The sequence below is a fragment of the Empidonax traillii genome, unplaced genomic scaffold (genome assembly GCF_003031625.1).
Source record: "Empidonax traillii isolate 1590-97213 ecotype Southwest subspecies unplaced genomic scaffold, ASM303162v1 scaffold616:size383281, whole genome shotgun sequence".
NCBI classification, from domain to species: domain Eukaryota; kingdom Metazoa; phylum Chordata; class Aves; order Passeriformes; family Tyrannidae; genus Empidonax; species Empidonax traillii.
Window position 1 is genome coordinate 202,434 of NW_020955809.1, and position 13,439 is coordinate 215,872.

General features: G+C 41.8%; 1 protein-coding gene across 3 annotated transcripts in view; it reads left to right on the top strand.

Moving 5' to 3' along the window:
* The window catches only part of MAP2K5 (mitogen-activated protein kinase kinase 5), a 120,736-nt gene that overhangs the window by 71,509 nt on the left and 35,788 nt on the right, over window positions 1-13,439 (top strand). For 2 of the 3 annotated variants that reach the window (XM_027898687.1, XM_027898689.1), the window contains one exon: window positions 3,559-3,588. The exons of the other annotated variant lie outside the window; for it this stretch is intronic. In XM_027898687.1, the coding sequence (XP_027754488.1) occupies window positions 3,559-3,588 (30 nt within the window). The remainder of the gene's footprint in view (window positions 1-3,558; window positions 3,589-13,439) is intronic. 3 annotated transcript variants of the gene reach the window in all.

Consider the following 13,439-nt stretch of genomic DNA (forward strand, 5'->3'; position numbering starts at 1 on the left):
GTTATCCAGTAGTTAAGTCTGATTTTTAAAGTTTCCCGTGTCTGGATGTTCCGAAGTGGCGGCTGCTTTTCCATAAAACGGGGGTTTAACTGCAGTGCACAATCTAAATGCAAAATCCTTGGATGGAAATTTAATTGTGCAAAATGTGCACGAGGTAATTAAGAACAAATTTTAGAACATTCCAGCCTATAAAGCCCCTCCTTCAGCTCCATCACTTGGCGATATGGGAAGTGCTTATTTTCAATTTGCAGTTATGCTGAGAAACATGGAATGTGTCTAAATTAAGAATAAAAGCATCCCGTGCTTTCCAGTGGAACTGTAAATTAAAAAACAACTTGCACAACATCCACAATCATCTAAGTGGGAAACTTTATTGCCTGAGTGTCCTAAAAATTTGTTTTGCGCTTCCTTCCCTCAGACACTTTGCAAACAGGGTGCGGAGCGAGCTGTTGGAATTTTATTCACAATATACAGCAGGCAAGGAGGATCTCTGTATTTCCCCTTTCCAGTTCCAAAATGGGAAAGTGCAGTATTTCAACGAGTCATTTTAATTTTGTGTTCACTGTTCTGCACATTAAATGTGCCTGAGAACAGGTTTCAGTTGTTTTCCAGCCCTGCTTGTGGGAGCTCATTGCAGAGGCTTGATGGTTCTTTCTGCTTTCCTCCTTTTCTGATTTGGGATAAACACAGAATCGTTTGGGATTTTAAACATTTCAATGGATGTCAACATTTGATAGCTTGACAAAAATCAGCATCCAAGCACGCTGCTATTTCATAATCTGGGATTATTTCTCAGTTTGTCAGGTACTGGGTTAAAATGGGATGATCCATCCATCTGTCCAAGTTTGGGGGAGGCTCCTCCTCACTGAGCACCAGCAGTGGTTTCGAGTGCTCTCATTTTAAGAGCTACTTTTATGTTTAAGAAAGTAATTCCTTTAAAAAACACACACACATAACCCCAAAAAACCTCCCCATGTAGCTGCTCCCAAGTGAAATGGGATGGGAAGGGGTTATCGTGGAATGCTTCTTGCTGATTAATCTTCTTCTCATTCCCGTTTCCACACCATCCTGCCCTTGCAGTTCCCTGGGCCTTTATGGAATGATGTTTTTTACTATTCTTGTGTAGTGGGAATGAAACCACAGAATCATCTGGGTTGGGAAAGACCTCCAAGGTCACCAAATCCAACAGTTTGGGAGGAATCCGTAGGGAAGTGGGAACCAGCTCCTTGAAGTTCAACCATTCCCTCGTCCCCAGAGTGCCATAAAAGGCTGATCAGTTCCCAAACCAAACTGGTGTGAGTGGAAATATTATATTTTTGTGATGATATCTTAAAAAACCAGCAAGTCCTGGAGTTTTGTCATGTGAATGCAGAGCAGAGAAGTTTTGGGCAGTGTGTTAGTTTGGAAGTTTATGGTTTTTTCTACCTAACACTGGGCTTGTGCCTCCTGTGTTTGTATGACTTGCTTGGACACGTGACAGAGTTTGTAAAATCCCTTTAGCGAAGCTCTAATCTGTTTGTTTTGGGGGATTTTTTTGTCTTTCCTTCAACTATGACACTATTTATAAATCTAAGTCTACATCCAGAGGTCACTGGTTGGCTGAACTTAAACCATTTTCCTTAGTAAATTTAATTAAGAAAATACAGTGCAACTCATAAGCAAATGAGTTTTTTCCTAGTTTTAAAGCAAACCACCCTCTCGAGTGCTGATTGCCTCGCTCGACCCCTGGTGATACAGAAACAGGCAAAATTAAAAAGGACATTAAAGCTTCATTAAATCTGAAACACATTTAGTACAGTGACATATCTGCAGGCTATTTCGGGGAAGATTACAGACTCTTTGCTAAGTTTCTTAATTTATAATACCTTGACAATCTTGCAGGGGAGGAAACAAGTCTGGGGAGATGAATCGAGGGATGGTTCAGGGGAGGCAGAACTGGCTCCTCAGTCCAGGAGCAGCTTCACAGAGAAAACTGTTCCCTTCAAACAACCCCAAAAACACTTGTTGCTGGTGCATTTTGGATCCTTCCAAGCTCATTTATCCTCCCTGTACTCACATCTGGCAGGAAACTCCTCTTTCCCCAGTTATTCTGCTGCCCCGAAGGTGTGGTGTGGTCAGGGAGAGGGATCTTGGGTGGGAATGGGAATGCTGAGTTTAGAGTCACCTTGGAGGTTGTTTTTCTGCTTTAATGACATTTTCAGAATGATGCTCTGTGCATACAACCATCATCATCATCTTGGTTTGCAGTAGGACAACTCTTACATTCCCTTACTGTCCTTGAGCCAGTCGTTCTTGGATAAATCAGGACTTACTCTACTTCTGTTCATGGAAAAATGCTGGGCATTTATAGTTTTATTTCTAGGCATTTATAGTTTTATTTCTAGGCATTTATAGGCCATTGCAGCAGCGGGGCTTTTTAAGACCTCAAACAGCTGCTTGGAACATGAGGATGGTCCTCCCAAAAGAAGAGAAGATGATAAAGGGCATGTTTTAGTAACTCCTGGTTTATAAGACTGATTGTAACAGAAAATTTTAGGGTCTCTGCTTAACTCTTAGCAGCATTTTTCAGAGCCTGCCATAAGGGTGACCCGAGTGACTTTTCTGAGATGAGGATGATCATGGAATTCCAGAGTGGTTTGGGTTGGAAGGGACCTTCAAGATCATCTTGTTCTGCCATGGGCAAGGACACCTTCCACCAGCCCAGGCTGCTCCAAGCCCCGTCCAACCTGGCCTGGGACACTTCCAGGGATCCAGGGGCATCCACAGCTTCTCTGGGCAACCTGTGCCAGGGCCTCACCATCCTCATTCCTTCCCAATATCCCATCCCTGCCCTCTGGCAGTGGGAAGCCAAAAAAACTACTTCCATTTTGCTGAAATTGTTTCCAAGGTTCAGATATCAGATGGGAGAACCTGCCTAGTACAAAGAATTTCTCTTGGAATTTGTATGAGCTGTAGGATGTTGTTTACACAATCTAAGCGAGAATATTGGGTTTGGGACTACTCTGGAAGGCGTTAATTGATTTATTCAACAGCAGGGGCAAGAAATGCAGTTGATACCATGGGCAATCAGGAGGAGACGTGGAGGAGACACGAGGTGTCTGTTTGTGGGTGCCATGGTCTCCCTGCAGATCCCACCCTGGGTCTGACACCAACAGGGACGCAAAGCTGAGCTCTGTAACCCAGATTTTACCCTGAGCCAGTTAAGGAAGGCCTCTGGAGTTAGTGCTGCTCCACAATCCCTGCTCCCTGCAGATAATTATCAGCAAAGGGCAGTGGTTTTGAGAGGCTGAACTGGTTTCATTTCCAGTGCTGGGGAACTTGGGCACCAAACAGAGTCACTGAGCGGTGACAGAAGGGTTTGGGAAGCTCAGAAACCCTGGGTGGAGCCAGGGGTGAAGGATCCATTCTAAATACAGCTCTTTGTGTAGCTGGCACAATCCCTTCCGCTGCCATTTCCCAATTTACACAATGGGAAGAGTTGAGTACTTTTCTCTCTTTAAGGAAATGTGCCCTCCATGCAAATCTCTATAACTAGACAAATATTATTTCCTTTCCCAGCTTGCTCTTGGGAGGTTTCCATATCCTCAGGTAAGATTGTTCATTACTGCTGTTTGCCACTGTGACATTCATTCCTATGTATGAAGGTGCAGAGAGCAATTGTGAACATTTGAGCCACATACAAATAAATCTGTCCTGTTAAATTGAAAAGTGGGATCTGGAAGGAGTCATTTAGAAGTCTCTATTGATTCTTTTTTTTTTTTTTCTCTTCAAACTCTACGTTTTCTTTCCCTGGAGACAGTGAAAATTATGATGATGTTAATGATGGTTTTGTTGTGGGATTAAAAAATAATCCTGTGGATACAACAGCACCTTTATTTAAGCAGAAAGGTGTATCTGCTCCTCTTTATTATAACTTAATTTTTAATTCCAATTTTGAGTGATGGCACAATGTTCTAAAATCTCCTCAAAAATATAATGTGAATGGGACACTCAAGGGAGCTCTGGATTTTCCCATTTAAGAGGGCTTAAAATTAGTGTTTTATTTAGATATTGGCAATTTTTTTGACTCTCCACCTGAAGTTGGTGGTTAAACTCTCTCCATCTCCAGTGGCAAAGGTTGGGCTGATGCTGAGCCCTGAACCACCACGGAATATTTTACTCTGTCTGCTTGAAAAACCGTGAAACTCTGAACAAAACAACCACTCCAGAACCAGGTCTGATGATTACTTTAAATTCTTGAGATGGATGTTAGAATTCACAGTAACAAACTGCTCAGCAGTTCCTCAAATTATTCTTTCCTGGGAGAGAGGGAGGGGGAAGTGAAGTGTCCAGGGACTAAAATGAATTATTTGGATGTGGGTTTGATGTTTTCATATGTTTTATGGAGACTGTTTTTCTGCATCTTGGTCTGTACAGATCCCAGTGCCTGGAGGCAATGTCTGATTTAAAGGTGGTGTTGGTCTGTGCTCTTTAAGCATCTATTAACTTGCTATTATTATGCAAATAACTGTTGTAATACACATACTAATTTATGCATGGTTAGATTATGCAGATGCCTCACAAACATGGTTATTGAATAATAGGCTGGGACTCATTCTCTCTCCCATTTTTATAAGCTGTTTTAAGCCAATTCTCCTGACACTTTTTTTTTTTTTAGGGGCTTGGGAAGGTTTTGCATGTGTGGAAACGCTCTTGATTTTTCTCCTCCTCATCTCCTCTGGAAAATGTTTTGCTGCCGTGATTAATAGAGCATCTTTTGCATATTTTAGCTCTGTTTTAAAAACCTACCTTTGAAGGGAGGATTGACAGAGAAGCTCTTGTGTTGCACACTCCTCCCCTACGTTGGGGAACTCACCGAGGGGCTCGACATTCGTGCGTTTTATGACCTTAAAATCAAAAAAGTGATGTGGGGGATAATTTCAGATCGCCCTGTGGAAGTGGCAGAGCAGGGGGGAGGGAAGCTGGAGCCCGGATATTCCATCCGATTTGGGCAAAAATTCCTCCCTGAACTGGGAGCAAACCGTGATTGCAAGTTTAAGATGCTTTTTTTTTTGCTGTTCTAATTAAAAAACGGAGCGGGTTTGTAAAAGAATATTTGGCAAGTCAGTAGCCCATGAAATTGTGTATATTTTTTTTAATGTAAAACAGTTGAGGAGGTGAAACTTGAAAATGTGGCTATTAAGCTTTTCGAGCAACTGCTTTTCAGGGGGATTTTTATGTGAAGAATATGAATTTTAGGCGTGTGCTTACTAAGGTGGCCACGAGAACCCTTAGCAACCTTCTCTGACTAAGGGGGTAAATAACTGGGGCTTTTTTTAAATGTCCAAATATGCATTTATTCCCCCAGTAAGGGCCTGATTCTGCAGTCACTTCATAATTCCCCCTCACTTCAGTGGGCTCATTCAAGGAGTGAAGTTAATCAGGGAACGAGGTTGATCATAAGTGCATTTCCAGATTTATCCCTGAATGAGTTGGAAGTTGCTCCCCTCTGTAAATGGGGAGTGTGGCCACGTGCAGAGAACACCTGAAATTTCCTGCAGCTGCAAAAAATATGTTTGGCTTGTTTTGGGTTTTTGGTTTTTTTTTGTTTTTGTTTTTTCTTTTTTCTCAGTTTTTAAGACACAGACAAATGGTGTGTGTAAATTCAGTTTAAATGAAGAAGATTTATAGGGGGAAGGAATTGTTGCAGTGTGGAAATTCAGGATCCTGCAATATGCCAGGAAGGCTAAAGGGGGGATTGGTTTATTTTCTGGCCTTCAGTAGGAAATTTTAATGGTAGAAGTAAAATATTTTAATGGTAGGACTTCCCACTTCTCATTTTCCACATCTTTTATGAGTGTTTGCCTTATGAGTGTTTATTTTGCTGACGCTTATTCGCCACACATTCATTTAATCTCCACAATTAAGTTTATTTTGAAAGCATTTAACTTATAATAATAGCAAACAACTATTCCTGTCAGAAAAGTTGCTTATGGGTGTGTTTAGAGTTAATATCTGATTATTAACTCTAATTATAATTTTTTTTTGGTCTCAGTATGCAGAATATAATCCCCATAATCAGTGTTTAAGTGTGATGTGAGCAAGAAGATAACAAACAGTGATGATCAGAACAGACTTTTCCACCCTAAAAACTTTGCACAGGAAACTTTAATCCTTGAAACATAGCGAATATCTAATTTTTATGTGGGTTTCGTTGTTCTGTTGGTGGTTTTCCTGGCATGGCCATGGTGGAAAGCTCCCTTTTGGAAGTGGTTTCTGCTCATGGGATTTTCTGTAGGTACAAACTTCAACGTTTAAGGGCATATTCACCCCTTGATTTATTTGGCAAACTGTTCAAAGTAATGGGAATGGTGCCTGTGTTCACCCCCACACACAAATAGTCTTGAATAAAGTTATTTTTTATATAAACATTAAAAAAAAAAGAAAGGAAACCCCAGTTGCTGCTCCATTGTCCATCCAGCTTTTTGGGGATCTGCAGAAGGCACGTAGGGAAACTAAGTTTGAATTTCTTTTAAAAATTCAACCTTAATTTATATGATTTTGATTTTACACCAAGAACTAAAAATAATAGAAAAAAAAAATACACCAAAAGGTATCCCATCATATATTTAATTAAATTTGAGGTTGGAACCCCAAAGGTCTGAACAGTCCTGCAGCTTCAAATTCCGTGTCTTGGATAAAAGCAGGATGGGGACAGTGACTTGGTTGATGATAATGCAGTTTAGGAGGGAGGAAAAGCATTGCCCACTGAATATTCTCAGCTTGTTGTCCAACTTTATACAGAGCAGGATGTTAAAAGGAGCCACATCCATTAGGGAAATATTCCAGAGGAACAGGCAGGATTTAATCAGCTGGAGGGTCACACCACTGTACTTAAGAGACTTTTGCATTTGGAGAAATGCAATTCCAGGCTTGGCTCCATAAATGGGATAAAAATTACCTGATGTTGTTTTGGGGGTTTGTTTTTTAAAAAAAAAAAAAGAAATAGCACCAAAATAAAAATCTGTTCCCCATTCCACCCCCTCTCATCCCACTGCTCCCCTTCCCATCCCATTCCACCTTCTCCTATCCCACTGCTCCCCTTCCCATCCCATTCCACCTTCTCCCATCCCTCTACTCCCCCTTTTCCATTCCACTGCTCCCCTTTCCCCTTGTGCTGCTCCACTTTCCCATCCCACTTCTCCCATTCCCATCCCAGTGCTCCCCCTTTCCTCTCTTTCCCAGCATTTCCATTTTCCCACTGCTTCCTTTTCCCACTGCTCCCCTTTCCCATTCCACCCCTTCCCATCCCTCTTCTCCCCCTTTTCCCATCTCTCTGCTACCCTTTTCCATTCCACTGCTCCCCTTCCCATCCCACTGCTCTCTGCTTTCATCCCCCTTTCCCATCCCACTGCATCCCTTTCCCACTGCTCCCCTTTTCCCATCCCTCTGCTCCCCTTTTCCCATCCCTCTGCTCCCCTTTTCCCATCCCTCTGCTCCCCTTTTCCCGTCCCTCTGCTCCCCTCTCCACCCGCTCCCCATCCCACAGCTCCCCCCAAATCTGAGCAAACACTGTCCCCGGTATTGTAAAGCTTTGAATGTTTTCACACCCCATTAATTTATTACTTCTCCTTCCTCATCTTTAAATTTTTTTCTCCCTCTTTTTTTTTTTTTTCCCCTTTTCCCTTTTCCCTTTTTTTTTCTTTTGGGTTTTTTTTTTTTTTTTTTTTTTTTTTTTTTTTTTTTTTTTTTTTTTTTTTTTTGTTAAATTCCGACTCCCCGCTGCTACAGCGATTTTCATCTTGTTGTTAATTTTCCCTGCTCCATATGGAGCTCCAGACATTTCACCTGGAGGCTGTACTAGATTTTGCTGTAGCGATCGCACTTCCGGAGGCCAAAACTGTCATTTAAGGATCCCGGTGCATCTGTCTCCGCCAGGCTTTTCCTTTGCTTTTTTTTTTTTTTTATTTATTTTTTTATTTTTTTTTTTTTCCCTGGCATCGGGAGAGTGTGAATAACAAATTGGATGCACCTGAGATTCGGATGATTAGTGTGTTTTCCGAAGCCTGGGCGACTTGTAAGCAGATCGCTGTAGGGATGGGGAGGGCTAAAGAGCCACCCCGGGTGAATCCCCGCTCGCACCTCCCATCCCGGAGCGTCCCGGCAGCCGCAACGCCGAGAGAGCCGCCGAATATTTCATCCTGCCTTGTCATTGATTAGAAAAAGAGCCTTTAATTTCATTTCACCCCATGTTGTGATTAATTTGCATTCTTTGTCAGAAGTTAATGGAGTTTTTTATGGTTCGCTCTGAAATCCTTGAAGACATCGGAGTTGATCTGATGTTTATACAACCGCCAGCGGAATTTCTGCCCGTGATTGATGGGGAGCTTGATGTTATTCCAAACGGCTTTTTAAGCTGTTTTTAAGAATTATTTGAATAAAATGCAAGCAAGATATTGTTATAACGAGCAAGATTATCTGTTAAAAATCTGTTTCAAATAAAGAACATGATAAGTGGAGGGGGGGGGGGGGGGGAGGAGAGGAAAGAAAAAGAGATCAGAAAGACAAGAGAAATGATGGGCGCAGGGGATGATATTTGTTAAAATACGTTGGCCAGGGATTCAAAAGAAGTTATTTCAAAATGCCATGGACCTCCATTTAAGGGTCTTTTTTTAATAGGCAGAGTTTATTTTTGCAGCGAGAGAAATAATGGGAATAAATCAGGGAAGAATTTAGAGTTGGATTTTCTTTTGGATTTTTTTTCCTTTTTTTTTTAGCTGAGCTTTTCCCCCTTCCTTTTCCCAGCACTGGAACTAGGAGAGACAGTTCCTGGTAGTTCCACAATAGGGTGGCACATCACTCGAGGAAGAGGGATCCTTAAATCCCACTGCAAAGGAGACAGGAGTGGCTGACAGGGAATTTTTACAGCCCAGGAAAGCGGGCGCTGTGGATTTGCCGCTGCTTCTGCTTCCTAAGAAAATAAAACAGGGCAGGAAAAAAAAAAAGAAATCCACAGTGTGTGTGTGTGTGAGAGAGAGAGAGAAAGGCTTTTTTGCTCCTCCTGGCAGGGAAAGGTTTGGACTTTTCCCACATCCCAGCGTTTCAAAAGCAGCGGAGAGACAATGCCGAATATTCCGGCTGTGCTGGGCCGGATCCTTCCCACGGCTCCAGCCAGGACACAGCCCCTTTTCCAGCAGGAAAACACTTTGCCTTTTTTTTATTTTTCAATATTATTAGTATTTATTTCTGCTCCCAAAGCTGAGGGTTGTCTTTTTTTTTTGCAAGGTTTTTTTTCCCTCCTTCCATCAGCAGATGGTGATTTCTGCACGTAGCATTTAATTGTGGGTCCGAGGGCTCCTGTGCCGGAGCTTTCCCTGCAAAAACATTAATTTTCCTTTGCTGCATCTTTGCTAAATAATTGCCTCGCCTCTAAATGAAGTTGCTGCTTTCTGATCCCTGTATTAACACGGTGTGAGGTTCTTTTTGTTCTCTGTAATCCATACTATTGACCACGTTTGGCCTGGTTGCATTTCAATGCAAGCAGCTTGTCAAGGCAAAAAATGTTTAGTTTAAGTTGGGATGTAAAAGAACCATTTTTAGTGTTGTGGGTTTTTGTGGGGTTTTTTTGTGTTGTTGTGTTTTGGTTTTTTTTTTTCCCAATTGACAGAACCATCCTTTAAGCATTCATTTATTTTAGGGGGATAAATTGAGGCTGGGTTGCAGCATTTTTCCCAGGCAGAAAGAAATGTTTTGTCTTCCAGATCTGTCATTACATCGAACCATTTAAAAGACATTAAACACTGTTCAAATGCTAATGCCAAAATAGTGGATTAAATTGTTGTATAATATCCTAAATATGATAGATCTGTGCAAATCTTCGTGCTTTTATGGTATATTCCAGAAACCACTGACGATATTTGAAGCCAGCTGCTGTTATTTGAAACGCTTCCTAATTTCTTAACATAAGTTTTATATAAATCATTCCTGATAATATACTTCAGATACGTTTTTCTTTATTATATTATAATTTTTTTTCTCCTTAGAATTAAGGTTGAACTTAAATTTGATTGGAAACTTGCTGTAAAATTTGAATTCAGTTTTAGTTTTTCCAGAGGTGTTTTCGTGTTTGAAAACTGGAGAGATTTTAGGAAATTAAAAAAAAACCCAAAACAACCTGTTCAGAGTCTGAAGGATAAAGGGAACATTTTTATTTATTTATTTTAATCTTCCTGTCTAATTTTATTTTTTTTTTATGTAAAATTGATGTTTGAACAATGTGCTCAAGTGTGGAAATGTAGGTAACTGGTAAACCTTGATTTTAGAATATGTTTTAATATGATCTGTGTGTGTTTTAAGAGTGGATTATTAGCTTGGAATCTTGAAAGACTGACATGTATTTTTTTTTTTCCTCTCTAATCCTAAGAATTCCCTCCCAACCCAAACCATTCTGGACTTCTTTGAAATGCTGACATTTCTTCGGTGATATTTTTACAAATATTTGTAGGATTTTCTATGTGAGTTGGTGCTTCTGTGGAATGGGAGATGTTCCTGGGGTGCTTGGAGCGAAACAGTTTTGGTTCCTGCAGTGGATGTCGATGAATGGGAGCTGAAACCTGAGAGAAGATGGGTTTGTGTGGCTGGTGAACCCTTAGCAAATACTGGATTTACTGAAGATTTATCATCCTGGAATGGTTTGGGTTGGGTTGGAAGGGACCTTGAAAATGATCTTGTTCCACCCCCTGCCATGCACAGGACCAGAGGAGAGGGTGGTCACTGCATAGTGTGGTGTCTCAGCCCACTCAGCACCTCAGTTTGCTTGGAAAACTCCACTCAGTGGCCAAATTGTCACTGCTTTGGGTTATTTCCTTCCAGCTGTCCCTGGGATTGTCTCATCTGCAGCGACCACCGTTGATTTTGCAGCTCCCCAGAGGAAGCTCAGGGTTTTTCCAGGTGGATAGGGAAGTGTCAGACTTCAGCAATCGACATTTACCTGTTTCTTTGCAAGCCAGAAGGGACCTGCAGGGCTGTGTGGAGGAGGAGGGACAATCCTGATGGATATTCATCTGCTGCTCTTCAACCCTCCTGGTATTAGGTGTTTCCTTAGATGATTTATTCCTCTGCTGGATTATTGGAAAGGTTTTCCTTGCTGCAGGGAATAGTGGGAGTTGTGTGTGGAAAGAAGATGGAGAAGGGATGCAGGGTTGCTGGTTACGCTTTTGTCTTTGGTCTGAAGATCCTGGTTCTTTTGGGCTCTCAGGATTTCTGGCTGTTGTGGTTTTATTTTGATCTTCCCCAGGCTGAGGCACGGAGGGGAAGGATAACCTTGTGTGATTCAAGCCTGTTCCTCCTCCCTGGACGTCCCACTGTGGTGTTTGTCCTTTTAGTTTTTTGGGATTTGGATTCAGTGATCCTTGTGGGACCTCAGGAGATTGTATGGTTGAATCATGGTTGGCATTTTGTTAAACTTGATAAACAAGGGTGACATGAAGCAAGAGCTGGTTAAAACTAAACCCCATTCCTTTATTTGGGTTCTGGTTGACCACCCTTTGTTCTGCTTATTCCTTTCCTGTGATGCTCGGGACGAGGTCCAGGCCCGTGGGTTAGTGGGGGACTGGTTGGGCTCGGTGATCTTGGAGATCTTTTCCAGCCTGAATGATTCTCTGATTCCAAGATCTTTAACAGCAGTTTGCTAAATTTACTGGTTTTCCAAGGACTTGCTTGTCCCACCCTGCTGCTGACAGAGGAATGTGTTGTCAGGAGCATTCCTGGAGCTACTCCAGGGTAGCAGTTGTTGTTGGTCATAGCCATTGTTGGTAGTAGTTATTGTTGGTCCTAGTTACTGTTACCTCAATCCTTCCAACAGTGGGGAGTTTTTCATCCCCACTTTGTTGAATTGTGTTTCTAAACTCTGGTAAAGAGATTTCTCTGAGAAGTGGCTGCAGTTCAATGGTGGATGAAATAATCTCTTTATATAAATTTGTTTGCAGACCTCGGGGAAAACCAAAATAATATAATTGTAAGAATATATTTAATATTAAGGTCGTTGTGAATTGTCTGAGTTTTTTATTATTGTTTTGAAATAATTTTCATTCTTTTTTGTGTGTGTTTCGTGGCAGTGGTTGAAGTTTGCCACCTGCAAAATCCATGGATTGGGATGGGGAGGGTGTTGTTTGGAATATCAGGAGTAGATTAGGGGGCGTCAGTCTTACTGGTTTGGTGCTTTGGCTTCTTGCAAAAGTAGAACCAATTGCAATCTTGCAAGAATTTGTAAAATATGTCTGAAGATTGTGTTTTAATTCCAGAGGAAGAGTCAAACCCATGGTGGTGGAGACCACGTGGAAATCAGCACATTTACATGTTCCCCTTCCTTTTATATCAGGGCAGAGACAAAGCATTTGTCAGGAGGAGACAATGGTTGTAGTTTCTGCTCTTTAATGAAACTACACCCTCATTTGTGCAGATTAAAAATAAGTTCTATCTGCTTTTAAAATCCACAGTTTCCTGGAGTAGGAAAAGGAATGTGAAGCCTCCCTTAAAAATCATAACTGTATGATTTGTTGGTATATGGATTTTTCTATTAAAAAAAAAAAAAGAAATACCAGGAGCTTGAAAAGCAGTATATATGTAAAGAGAAAATTTGTTAACTGATATGGGAAGATCTAACCCTGGGTCACCTGCAAATCTCTCAAACAAGAGCTCCAGGGCAAGTCCTAATTCCAGAGAGTAAAAGGGAAAATTAAAGCTGTAGCTGGTGACTCCTCCAAGTTACCCGGGGTGGATTCATTTGAGTTTCCGTGATTGTGCCGGCGAGTGGGATGGGAAGGGGATGGTAGAGGTCTCCTCAGCCACTTCCCAGCCAGAGGATCTCCATGGAGACAGAAACACAACCTGATGGTCTGTCAGGAGTTGTTTTTCATAACCAGAGGCGTTCATTAAACGGGAGATGAAGCGGGAGACAAAAACTTGGGCATTTTGAACCAACCTTGGCAAAACTGCCTTTTGGAGGGAGTGCTTTGTGGAGTGGTTTATCCAGGTACCACTGACACTCCACGGCCTGAGGAACAGGCTGGGAATGGGAAGGATTTATTGGTCATTTACCCTCCTTCTGCAAACCAGAAACTGCCACATGCAGTGAGTAAAAAACTGCAGTGAGTGAAAACACAGCAGATTCAACACGGGTTCAAACATAGCAAAGAGAAGGTCTAATTTCTGCCAATTTGAAGTATTTCACTTGCGTGTGAGAAGCTCCCAGAAGCTGCTGAGCAATGGGGGTTCCAGGGATGAGCAGGGCAGGACTTAGAGACGTTCTTTTGTTGTGCCTCAGGGGGAAGGTGTTGGTGCTGAAAGGCTTGAAGGGACTTTCTGAGATGAAAAGGATCATGGAATGATTTAGTTGGGAAAAGGCCTCCTTCCTGATCCCCAAGTTTTTTGGGGCACCTTGTGGGGTATCAGCACAGCAC